At 45.4% G+C, this 13858-nt stretch overlaps 1 protein-coding gene across 1 annotated transcript in view; it reads right to left on the bottom strand.

The window, feature by feature from the left end:
- The window catches only part of whrna (whirlin a), a 61252-nt gene that overhangs the window by 26598 nt on the left and 20796 nt on the right, over nt 1-13858 (bottom strand). Inside the window, exons 2-3 of the mRNA XM_036529429.1 lie at nt 5185-5403; nt 2864-2989 (exon numbers count right to left, since the gene is read on the bottom strand). Coding sequence (XP_036385322.1) covers nt 2864-2989; nt 5185-5403 — 345 coding nt within the window. The remainder of the gene's footprint in view (nt 1-2863; nt 2990-5184; nt 5404-13858) is intronic.

The raw sequence follows: 13858 nt of genomic DNA, 5'->3' as shown, positions 1-13858 counted from the left end.
CTCTCTTGGGGAAAAAATATCCACAGCAACAAAGACACAAAAGATACACAATATATGCAATCTGAACGTGAGCAAAAGTGCGATTAACCTTTTCACCACATTGTAAAACCCACGCCCAGAGACACAAACAGCCTTGCATTCAAATTCAGGCTTACCGCAATGCCCTCTGTCCTTAACTTTTAGCAATGAAAAAGATGTTATTTTTCTTGTCATACAGTGTCTATCATTTCACTGAACACATTATGTTGTGGACTTATCTGTAAAGTGAAGTTTGCCACTTAAATTTTGCCACTTAAAGGACAAAGTGCGCTGTGGTTCAGTTGAATCTGAGCCACACTGCACCAAGCACCTGCTTGCCAGGTTAAATACTTTGCTGGCACCAAATTACAACTACTTGAGTGACTCATTACTCACTTATTAAAGGCCCTGTAAGGCAGGACAGATTAGTTTTTTCCTGCTTTTTGCAAAACGCTGTGCTGAGCTGCAAAGACTCAATGTAAAACATGAGAAGATTTATCTGCCTTTGTTATCACCGCTCCAGCGCCACCGGTATCTGAAAGTACTGCACTGCCACTCATTCACCTGGGATGTCTTCCTCTGTCTTGGCTCCAGATGTATATCTATTAAAGCTTTGAACTGAGTTTCTGCCTGTTTTTTCTCTCTTTCCTCTCCCTCATGATGCAGACTGTGACATTCACTCAAGCCCAATATTGTAAGAACCAGAATCACCTCACAGCTGGAAAAACAAAAGACTCCAGTTTTAGGATTTTTTTTCCCCTGGTGACCGTAACGTTAATACACACTGTTCTTGCTTCATTAAAATGTCCGGCCAGTGGCTACGATACATCCCTCTTGCCTAATTAGCAGTCTAATCAATATACAAGCCACATGGGCATTCGATCAGGGACGTTGCCCCGCAAAATCTAAAAACGAAAATCATTAGAAAAAAATGTTATTCCACTGTAAACGGCTGTGTGTAAGTGGTCGAGTCTTGCACAATTACCATTCTGTACAAGCTGTGTGTTCGAAAAAAACAGCCTGCATCTTTCTGTCTGTCCGATTGTGGAGGCGGTGAGAGCGCAGAGCCGAGGGCAGGGGGGGGAAAATGGACAGTCCCCCCGCTCCGGCTCTAATGACGTGATCACTCACGGTGTCGGATGGCCTGGCTTTCGGCCCCAGCGTCGTCCGTGCCGGAATATTATGAAGCGTCGCATTATTCCGGGAAAGCAGAGTTATTTCTGTGGCCCTATAAGCGCGCTCGGAGGGACCATTACGCGCACTGAGGCGGAACATTGAAAAGGGATGCATTTTGAAAATCCCCCAAATAATGTGCATTAGTCAGGAAAAGCGTTCACGCATTTTTCATGTCCTGTCCTCGCGCTGGCGCGAGCCCGGGCCGGCGTCGCTGCTGCGTCTGTTTGTGTGCGGCCCCAAACTCTCGCAGTCTGTCAAAAAGCGCCACACGCCTCCTGCCCAGCCAGGTGTCCAGTAATGCATCATTCATCTTCCCGTCAAGGCGACACCGGCAAAACATCAAGTATGATTTTAATCTTTCATGCAACACTTTTTCCCCGTTTTTCTCAATACCTGTTTTAACAAGAAATCAGGGACTGACCTTTTCAAAGCGTATTGTGGTCATCAAACTAGCAATAACAACAATAATAAAAACTATGATATAATTTTATCAATTGTCTCATTTATCCATACACTAGCAATAATGCAGGAAGACAATTGGGATGGAAAAGGTAATATTCTTTGAAGGAACTCTTACAAAACTAAGCCATATGACTTCAGGTGAGTTATGGCGTGATCTGTATGGAAAACATCAACCCTTGCTCAATCAACCTACAAAGCGATTGCCTTAAACTAACTAATCCAAAGTAACTAATCCAAGCAAGGGTTGTAGTTCTTTTTTTCTTCATTCCTGCACAGCATTTTCCCCAATTTCAGTATCTGTCAAACTGGAGTCAGAAATGAAAAGTTTTTGTTCTCAGTGTTAACGTCAAAGAACAAAGCAGCTTGACAGAATCTGGGCCATAGGATAATCAGAGCAATGACAGTGTGCTTTTTCAAAGTGCCAGAAAAACAGCAGCATGCTAAGACCCTCTCTGTAATTCATCAGGAACATGACTGAGCCTGACAGACAGGCAGGCAAACAGACAGATGAGTTCAGTGACTGAACCACATAAAATGCTGATCATTTTTCTGTCTCTTTTACGGTTTTGGGAGAGCTGATGGTTTCTCGTAACATGATCAATAACCTGGTCCTTAACAGGACGTCCCACTGGCCTGATTACACAGAATCAAACTAGGCGGTTCGATGGAACCGTGGTGGGCAATAAATATGAATGTGATTCTCTACGACAAGATGAGGCTAGACAGGGGTCATCTTCCAACCAATTACATGCTCACCCCCTCCTCCAGACACCTGCAGGTACACACAGGACAGACGGAACAGTCTACTTTCAGATGCTCACTCACAGGTAGGACACACGTCTGGACTCCCACAAAAGAGACTGCCTGACCAACCACCCCACCCCTTTCTACAGGACCTTTTTCACACACACACACCTGCTGAGCAACACCCCACAAGCTGTTATTTATTATGTATCATAAAAACTTAAGATCTTGTTGAAAATTCAAGGAGAGACGGAGACTTTTGGAGTGATAGGGACAGCCAGTGGTGAGATGGCGACGGAGAAAAGGGTAGATAGATACAGTGATGCTGTTAGAGAGACACAGAGAGAGGGATAGTGACTCAGAGAGAGGGATAAAGAGACACAGAGAAAGGAATGAGGAAATGCGGAAAAAAGAAGCAGGAAGAAGAGATGCAGAGAGGGACAATAATGGGCCATAATCCTACCTTGAGTCCTCCACACTCTGCTGCAGATCCACGGTCCACCCCTGTGATGTAGATGCCCAGAGAGTACTCTGCCCCTCCCCTGATCATCAGCCCCAGGGAGCGGCCATCATCCAGAACCAGGTTCACCTGGGGGACAGAGCCAGACGCACTCTGAGGTCACCTACTGCGTCCAGTACACACACATATGCACGCACGCACGCACACACACATATGCACGCACGCACGCACACACACATGCATGCGCGCACACACAGCAGAAAGAATTTTCTCACTAGAAAAATATTGCTCATCACAAAAGATACTAGATGAGACCTGAAGCTGTAGCCACAGACCATTACACTCGTTTCACATATTTTCATGTGTGCAATTTTTCATTTTTATTATTTATTTAAATGTACCCAGCAATGGCTATAAATGGAGCCAGAATTACTGTTTATGAAAGCAGGTTTGGGCAGAGAGATTAGGGCAGAACTAGGAAGCGACAAACCTTTTTTATATCCCTAGCTCCATTTTTCCAGTGGCCTTTACAAGCACTAACAAGGATGAATTAATGTTCAAACCACACATTACAAACTAAACAAAAGAAAATTGGTGTGAGCATTATTCAACATGAAGGGCGAAAATGCCTCTGAATAATTGTATATCAATCGGGGCACCAAAGCAACCGCTACAACACACAATGCCGTCATACATCAACAGGGTCATTAAAGTCAAATGCCCCTGTCACATTTCCCATCTATCACCTGCTCATTGGTGCACGGAGCACAGGAGTACTCCCCGAGATCAATATGTCAAAGCATCACACCGCCCAAGTCCATCACCTCTCTGATCACTCTATCAATCACTATAACCAGACTGCCGTGTGCAACAGGCAAAGCGTGGAGGGCGGTCCTAATGACAGCTCTCTCCCTGCAGTATCTTCTCAGGCATGACCCATTCTGAAATTTATCCGCAGTAGTACCATCTGAGTATGACATGGTGTGTCATCATCTAGAGATTTGGTGGTAGGATTCAATCTGGCCCCAAAGTGCTTCATCCATAACTTTGTCCACGCACACTTGCTCACACTATCTCTAGAACACACACATTCAGATGCAGATGCACACAGAAACAGACACTATTCACATGTACCTGCACACACACACACACACACACACACACACACACACACACACACACACACGCACTCACACACTCACACACTCACACACACACACACACACACACACACACACACACACACTCACACACACACATACACACACACACACATTCATTCCCATTTCTCCCCGAATTCTGTCTGTAGCTTTATGTTGTGTTTGGGAAAACAATTTTTGAAGTTTTTTTTTATAACCAAGAACCAGTTTCATGGCAGACTGGATATAACACAAGTTCAGATGTAAAATCAATCTTTTATTTGACACAGCAGAACAGATGACCCAGCAGTAGATACGATGTCAAGCAATGGCTCCCCAGCACTGGAGATTCATATCTGTTGGCAGAGCGTTCCAGAGGGGGACAGAGCCGTTAAACTGGGCCTCAGGACCGTGTCCAAAGAGCACACATTTCTGCAGGCTTTTAATTAGAGATCGACCAAATCATTTGACCTCCAATCCCATCCACTAAAACTCACACCAAGTGGACTCCAACATGAAAGAAAATGAAGCTGGCAATTTCCTTTTTAAATATATGGGTTTTTCAATGTTCAAATAGTTTATTCTAAGAAAATAAATCTGCTAGTAAGGGCACCCCTGCCATCTAAGTGTCCAAACTGCAGCCTGGTGCTGATCTGCACTTCCTGGCTTTCACAGTGTGTCCTGCCTTTTCTTAGAAAAGGGAGCACTTGGTGATGCTCAACCAATGGGCAGGCCTGCATCAAGATCAACTGTCGAATTCTAGAAGACATAGTTATTGTCAAAGAAATCTCTGGATCATGCTGTCTCTCTTACCTCGCCTCACCATCTACTCCCCCATTTAAATATTTAATACCGCTGTCCCGTCTTCCAACGAACATCAATGCCGAGTTCTACTTCTAACAAGAAAGTCAGCTTGAAATCAGCTCTGAGGTTTAGCTACCAATTCATCTCTGAGATCTAAAATTTAGAGAAAAAAAAAGAACAGGTTTTGGGCTTTGTACGTTGATGCGTTTTCACAGACATCTACATTCAGAGGGGTTTAAAAAGGTGTCTGAGCTCAAATGACAATATTTCCTTTGCACAGTAGGGGTGTGTGCTCTCCACGTACAGACCCATGAATCCCACTCCCCAGCCCTCCCACCATGCCATTCCCTCCAGCCAGTAAGTCCCAGGTCTTGCCCTCACCTTCTTCTCATCTCCCTCCTGCAGCAGCTGCATGTGACTCCGCCTCTGGCTGTCGGTGCGGCGTAGGGTGGCGCTCCGATGCTCTGGCAGATCCGGGGGTGGGGACACGCTGCGTCCCTGTGGGTCCACCCAGGTGTACACATGGTTGGTGACATAACCCCCTGGAATCCGGCCCACGGAGCGCACTGACAGCGAAAGCTTCTTACTGCCTTTCAGGACCTGGGGAAGGGACAGGAAGATGAAGGGAAAAAGAGGACAGGGAGGGAGGGAGAGAGAGAGAGAGAGAGAGAAAGGGAGACAAAGAGAAAGGGCGCTTAGAACCACGGAATTAGGCACACACCTTCAGGGGAGGTCATATGCAATCAATAAATGTGCATGTATGTGTATAGACTTTAAAGTGCACCATTAACAGCATAAAATACATACAATATACTCCATCATTCTGCCTGTCACTCAATTTCTCTCTCAAACACACACACACACACACACACACACACACACACACGCATGCACGCACACCGTCCTGCTATTCCACATGGCTATGATGAGCTGAAAACCTTCCCGGCTGTGCCTCATTGAGTTCTGACAGGCTGCTATGAATGCTATCACTTTGTAGATCAAGTGCGGCTCAATTGCGCACAGCGATGTGCTTTAGCAGGGGCAGCCGGCAGTGAAAGGACAGGGAACGGAGGAGAGGGAGAGCTCTGTGACACAGCAGCACAGTCTGACACAACGCCCCTTCATCCCTCACCACCCCACAGTCTAACACCTTCTGCTGCTTCCTGGGACAGGAACAGAGGGCACATCAGCCACCCCGAATTGCTGTCCTGTTTCTGCACGCAGCTGACACTGGTCACCCGGTTTTCAGGCTTTCCGAATAGAGGGATGAAACTGCCGCTGGAGCCAAAATAGCTGCCATTTGTCATTTTCTCCTTCTTTGGAGTCCCAGTGAATTGGGATGGATGTCACTGGTTAACTGTTTCAGCCTTCATCCTTCATCATCCTCCTCCCTCATCTGCAGCATCCCTGTTAAAAACCTGGCTATGCCTCAGTATGGGAGCGCCATTCTTTTTAGGGACAACACTGATCAGAGATCAGATGGGGTGACTCAGCACCCTCAGAGCAAGAATTATCTCACCGCATTCTGCTGGGAGGGTGCAATAGGATTGGAGCGGGAAAGGGGGGGCGGGGTGCAATAGGATTAGATTGGGGGTGCTCCCATTAGCAATGGTGCATTCTATGAAATGGCTGATTGCGTCTCCTACTAAAGGGTTTTTAGAAGGCTTCTGGGACAGCTCGGCTCCCCTGCTGGAAACACTCAGCTCTAATTGTTTTCACTAATAGGGGGAGCTCAGCAGATTGGTCTTGCCAGCACACATGTGTGGGCAAAAATGCGTGAATCAGGGGGCCTTTTGCTTATTTACCATTCTGTCCATACGGGCAATAAACCCCCTATAAAAACCCAACGAGGCATGACATTCAAGCACTGGATCAAGCCGTGAGGCCAGGGGAGAGCCGGGACGAAGAACAAGAACAAATAGACATACATGCATCAAAGGCATGGTGCGCATAAACAGCCATTAACATTTATTCACTCAAATTACCATAATCGAAAGAGGGCCAATAATGGTACTTAGTCTGGATGGCTGCGGCCTCTGATGTGAATCTGATTATGAGGTCATAAAGGGAGCAGCCATTGGAAGAAAGCCTATGTACTGTATCTGCTTGGAAAGTTATCTGTGAGGTGGATTTGGGAAAGGGGAGTGTTTAACCAGCCTTGGTCCCTTGTGCGGCAGGCCTGCATGTTTGTGTTCGATTTCATCTGCAGAGCTGTTGATATAATGCCATAGGTCTGGGCAGGTCAATCAAATGGCAAGCCAGTTACATTGCTGTGTGTGTGTGTGTGTGTGTGTGTGTGTGTGTGTGTGTGTGTGTGTGTGTGTTTGTGTGTGCATGTATGTCTCTAACAGTGGAAGACAGTGTTCCCAGATGGCATGGTCCACATATGGATCCTCACCAATACTCAAAAACAAGTATGTGTGTGTATATGAACAGATGACCGCTCCGGGTGTATGTAGCTGTATAACTTAACACTGTGAAACAGGCCCTGTAACCCAAAGGTTGCTGGTTAGATTCTCAGATAAGGCAGTACTGTTGCACCCCCGAGCAAGGCACTTCACCCAAATTGCTTCAGTAAAATATCCAGCTGTATAAATGGATGATATGTGGGCTACGTAAGTCGCCCTGGAGAAGCATATCTGCTAAGAAAGTAAATAATCCAATAAAAAATACATAATGCTGTCATAGGAGTGATGCTCACACTCTCAGCCTTACCATGCCTATGAGAGACTGAGAATAACAGAACTGACAGTGACAAACTAGCAACCATATAAATGCGTATAAAATGTAAGCTAACACTTAAACGTGAGCTGTTTAAGTCACCCTAGATAGGAGCATCTGCTGAGCCAATAAAGTTTTTTATTTTTTTCACACCCCACCCGCTGCTCAACCACATCCATGCATGCATCCATGAATGCATTACCAATAGCAGTCTATGTTTTCAGTGGTACAATTTACAACTGTGCTCGCTGGCTACCTGACGGCACAATAACAATAAGGGTCTTATTGTGTTTGTTTCGTGCATGTCTGCAAGTGCACGGCTGGGTCGAGTGCGTGTTAATGGGTCCTGCTCTGCATTTAGTGTTACCCATGGCAGCGTGCTCCATCTTAAACACGTGACTTCATTAACCGCCTGCACATTCTGACCCAGTCGGCCTCCCCGAAGAACAGGTTAGCTCCCAAGTCAGTCAGCTGCCAGTGCTGTGAACCGTTCATCATGTCTGTCTGTGCGGGCACCCCTCAGGCATCGCTGAAGTCTTCTCAAAACCAATCACTTCTTGACGTCTCGTCCTGCCACTCTGTCATTGGGTGGTGTAACTCTCAGGCCTATTGTTTATGGCCCAGCTCCTGGTGGCCAAAGACAGGCTGTTTATTTCTTTTATTTCCCTGCAGACAAGATGAGAGACCTGCAGCAATGGCGGCTTCTGTCCTCCACTCACACACTCATGAAGCCAGTCTACCTCTTTCTGTAACACTACACATACGGTCAGGCATATCCAAATGCAGGTTCATTAAAAAAGTCATTTCTGCGGCTCGGTCAGTGAAGGCAGCTGAAGGCAGTCCTACATCCTAGCCATTGCAGGTTCAAGTCTGGTCTATGCCACCACAGTGGTGAGACATAAATGTCTTCATCCAGCTTGGCTGGGAAGGGTTCACAGTGGCTAATGTTCCTCGGCTCACCACTTATCTGCACCTCCTTGAAACTTGTTAGACACCCGCAGTATATACTGCTAGGTTGATGTAAGTGCAAGATCAATTCTCCAATCAGCACTGGCTGTCCTGCAGTGCACCCTGGAATTTGCCGTTCATAAACAGCCATTAACTGTTGGTGAAAGTATTACAGAATGGTGCCTGCTTCACTTCAGTCCCTCCTGAAGTGCTGGAGGTGTTCCATTGGGGTAAACTGAATGTTTGCTAATTGCAGGTTCAGGTGAAAAAGGAGAACTAACTGTTAGAGAATGGTTTGTTTTCTCTCTCAAAGAAACACACACAGCAGTGTCCATGGCTTAATCAATAACCTTTTTCACACTTTAAAACACAATGCTGCACAGCCGCAGTCAAAAGGATTACTCTCAGGTAGGTATCAACAGTGTATGTGATGAACTGTGCAATAACTGACATTAATAAAGACCAAATCTGCAGCAAAGACAAATAATTTGTGTCACAACACAATGTTGCTGTACATTTCTGCCAGAACAAGCTTATGACATGACATCTGAATTAGGACAGAGAAGTACATAATATATCCTCTCATCATTCACATTATACCAAGAAAAATTTCCATTTCATCTCATTTATTTGCATGTTCTATTTATGTATGCTCATTTTGCTTGCCTTTTCATCTCATTTCCTCTGGAAACAGATTAGATATATATGTTTATGATTCCATGATTGCATTCATCCTGCTGTTGTATATATCTATTTATATATATATATATATTTATATATGCGATTACAGAAGCCAGTAGTATACATATTAAAATTCAGGAAAAAAGCAGACAGGATCACAAGCCTTATTTCATAAACATAAAGCAGCGACACTCTATCCAACATGGCCTCATGCACACATGTTAACGTCTGGACAGTCCTGAAGGGTCACACGGTCAGCAGGAAGTGGTAATGTCACCAAGCCTTCCCTCCCCTGCTATATGCACCTGTTCTGGCAGTGCCTTCCACTTGTGAGAATCTCTCTTAAATCTTAAAATCATTTGCAGGAGATGAGCTGAAACTCTAGCAAATCAGACACATATAAAAAGGCTTCACTTCAATGGACAGGTGCACGGCATACATGCAGTATAAATTTGCATACAGACAGGTGCTTCAGTAAATATGCATCAGTAGATAATATGTAAAAAAGTGATTTATGTAAATTGTCCTGGATAAGGCCGTTATCTTAGCAAAACAAATAAGAACCCTGCACTCAACATTACTTTAAATGGTTGTGTTTTGTGTCTGGTGATGTGCTCAGCTTTTTGGGCATTTGGTCTTGACCTGGATTTAGTGACTTGCAGAGAGCAGAATGCAGAGAGCGCTGGTGTTCAGAGAAATGCAGAGAAACGAGCTCATGAAGAAACCCAGACAGGCAGAGCCTGACCCAGAGGAGACGAGCTGCTGCTCAGTCTCTCCAGCCGGCGGGCTTTGTGTTTGTCATCCTCTCCACCTACCCACACATCCGTTTCTCTCTGGGTGAAGGCGTACTTTTCAAAGTCCTACTCTCCCGAGTACCTCCTGTTTTCTAGGCATTGCAACACATTTTTCTTTTCATCACATCTTATATTTTTCCCCGTCAGCATGTATACTTTAGCGGCTATTTCACACAGCTAATGGTCTTAAGGGCTCCTAAAGCCAATATCACACAACGTTACCTTCCAGCTATAATCAAAAAGTGTCCATTTTAAGGGGAAAAATCTTGCTCAAAGCCATAAAAAGAACTCATAAATTCAAACACCACAGAGCAGAGGATGGTAGGCTAGTGTGTGCAAACAGTCCACCACCAGCCTCTGAGCTAAACGGTCTGATGCTGGAAATGTAATCAATGGTCTAGCTATTATTGGCATAATTTGAATAAATCCACAAACATGGGGGAGAAAATATACAGCTTTATAGAAAGCTTACAGCTTTCTCTTTGAATTAATTTCTATTAATACAATCAAAGCCTGCTTTCAGAAACCCTTTCTGATTTTTTAATATATATTTGTCCCACATTCCTACAGCAGATTTTGAAATGTCCAGTTCAGATGACAAAAGAAATGTGCAAATTCACCAAGTTGGGAAGAGTGTATATACGTGTGTGTGTGTGTGTGTGTGTGTGTGTGTGTGTGTGTGTGTGTGTGTGTGTGTGTGTGTGTGCGTGTGTGCGTGTGTGCGTGTGTGCGTGCGCGCGTGTGGTTTCACGTTCGCGCGTGATGCCTCGCCGCTTGGTCTAATGGTTTCCGAGTGTTGGCCAATCGATTCTACTTGTCCCCCAGTTCCTGTTATGTACACCCTATATATTTCCTGAGAGTGACGGTGACACGGGCGACCATATTGCAAATGAGCTTCTGGCCCTGCCCGGCGTACGGTACGCAGCGGCGGACAGCGAGCGTTGGCGTGTCCCAAAGACCCATCCATCTTCCCTAGAGTGCCCTCTCGCCCGCCCGCTCGCCCGGCTGCTGTGATCTGTAGGAAATTAATGGAGTGCTTTTCTGATTACAGTGCACCCGTCCTCCCTGATTTCTCGCTCCTCCGGGATCAATATGCATTTCTTGGGGGGGGGGGTACGATGGAGCCAGCTCACCTCGTGTCGCCCCCGCCCAACTGCTTAGCTGCACCAAATGTTTCCTTTGCCACATTAGAGGAGTAGTGCTAAGGAGGGAAAGAGCAGGAGAATGTGCCACAGTCTGGGCACTGCTCTTCTCTAAAGTTTCGCATCGAGGGATCACAAGTAGCGCCAGTCCACACAGGACGTGCACTGCTGTCTCTACAGACGGCATTCCTGCATAGAATGGGGGCTGAAGGACATTAAGAATTGGGTTTTCCCTATGCTTAAGGAAGAACTGAAACACTGTCCAGCCAAACCCTTCATATTAAGTGCTTTGCACTGCCGGGGCTTTTAACCAGTCCTGAGGGCACTGTATTTGGCTGCTGAGCATCTGTAAGTCTGTCTCAAAAGGGTGAAGTAACAATGTTTTATCACTACAGCTTCCATCAAAGGGGAGATCTGTGATTGTACCTCCTTATGTTGACACTCATCGTTTCAGATTTACAGCAAATCATTTGCCATCTACCGATCCACAGATGGTAAACAACAAACAGACGAGTTACTCTGGAATGTATTATAATTATAACACACAATAATAACACATATTATTCCCTTGAAAAACACATGCGCAGAAAAGCACAGACTAATTTGTCAACTCAGACATAGGTGAGAGCAGTGTGGGTCATGTAGGCTGCTCTACCACCTGTGAGCTACAGAGTCACAGTTCAACTAATTGCTGCCTTAACTGCACCAATTAAACTACTGCTCTCACATCTGTGATGGTTACTTAGTTGAAGAGCTCTAGAAACCCTGACTTTTCAGTGGTAAAATATGATTAACAAAATTATGGCACAATACAGAGGAAATCGAGAAATTGTCCTGTACGGTTGTCTTTGAGTAATGGGAGCTAAATATTTGATGTTTTGCTAAAATTTATTTCAAACATTTTTCATTACAGTGCAAATGATCTATCCTGCCTTGTCAGAGGCCTACTGACATAAAGCATTCACAGTGTTTTCCCACAGAGAGCAACATCATTTCCATTGTCGCAAGTCAGTGATTGACAGCACATGGTCGGTCTACCTCGTACGGGATTCATGAACTCTAAGTCCACCGTCACTGACCCCCTGTGCTGCACAAACAGCCTCACAGGAATCCGGAGGGCACACGCTCGCAGTATTTCTCACAGAGACACATGCACGGACGCTTGAAAAACATGCCCATGAACCACTACCCATCCAGAATGATGAAAGGCACAGCGCAAAAACAAGATAAAATAAAATAAAACATTGCATTTTCGGCTATGTGTTTCCTCTATCTTCCCCCTGTCATTTTTTTCTTTTTTTTGCGCCTGTTTATGAATATATGGAAAAATACTGATGAATCCGCTCCTGCTGGCCCAACGGCTGTGCAGAGAGAAATTCCTGAAGTCAGCAGGGGAATAAATCACGTATAGAGGAGCCTTGGGAAGGGAGCTGCTAATTTTCCCAACAAGCCGAACACAGCTGGCAACGATTCCATGGACGAGACGCTCAGAGTTTGTGCCTATGCTGTCCACACCACTAATGATGTCAATACTGCATACATCGACCGCACACCTGGGCTCAGACACCCAAAAAAAGTTTTTAGTCAGCTTCCCATGTTGCTTAAAAGGCTTCTATCCATGGGGCCTTTCTCTAAAGTCAAAAGAAGTCTGGCATAGTAGTAAGGAGCAGGTTCGATTCCCAGTGGGGCATTGCTGTTACACACTTAAACAAGAAAAATAACTCACATTGCAATAATAAACACCCAGTTGTATAAATGTATGATATTTAGGCTAAGCTACTGCTTGCAAGTCGCTCTAGAGAAGAGTGCCATCTAAGCAAATAAATTAATGTAACTTACATGTAGTGCTCTTCTCTGAAGCAGTTTACCATTCAACTGTCATTTGACAAGTAGGCTGGCTACTGGACCTTGAGGGCCATCAATAAACTTGAAAATGAACCCCCGGGAACATGTTCAGTTCAACATATGTACTCAGCACACACCCATCAATGGCGTTTACAGGAGGGGGTTAAAAAGGGCTCAATAAGTGCATTCCTACCAAACACTTTCCCTGGGTTTTGCATTCTTACAGACTGACAGCAGGTGCCTGTTAAAGGTGTGCTGCTGCTTCCCGTGTGCGGGTGCTGGTCCGGGCGACGGCTCCCTGGGCCTCCTCCTGGTTCTTGTCCTCACAGAGCTCTTTCGCATCACAATGCGGCCAATCAGTGCTTCTCTTCCAGCCTCGCGTGTGAAGCAGCGGCTCAGGCAGCCTGACTGATTGAGTTCTTGCACCCCCCTGGTGACCATGGCGACCCCCATTTTCCCCTAAATGCAGATTCATCTTAATATGCTGCTCTCCCTTCTCTTTAAATTCCCATCCAAGAGAAGAAAAAACCCCATTTCTGGAGCCCTGGCAGGCTAAGCGAGGGGACCGAGCGAGGCGGCTGGCATGGTCTCCTCACACGCCCACTGGATGGTGGACCCAGACACACAGTCCTTCCAACATGGCGGGAGAAAAGAAGGTCCGGTCCAGCACTTAAGGGTTTGGCATATTACTCTCCCTGAATATAAAAATGCAGCTTTTTTCCAATTTAATTCAAACACATTGAATTATGGTTTATTTCAAAATGCAGTTTTTTTAACTTAATTCATCATCAAAGCAAACCCCAGGGGGACAACAATGCAGATGATTTCAGTCTACGCTTTTTGGTTTAGCGTCTTGTTTCTGGACAGATAAGGGCACAGAAAGGGCTCTGAACTAGAGCTTAACGTTCCTTTATATCGCTGAAA

Source organism: Megalops cyprinoides, chromosome 5, assembly GCF_013368585.1.
Source record: "Megalops cyprinoides isolate fMegCyp1 chromosome 5, fMegCyp1.pri, whole genome shotgun sequence".
In the NCBI taxonomy this organism is placed as follows: domain Eukaryota; kingdom Metazoa; phylum Chordata; class Actinopteri; order Elopiformes; family Megalopidae; genus Megalops; species Megalops cyprinoides.
This window is presented reverse-complemented; position numbering and strand designations above follow the sequence as displayed.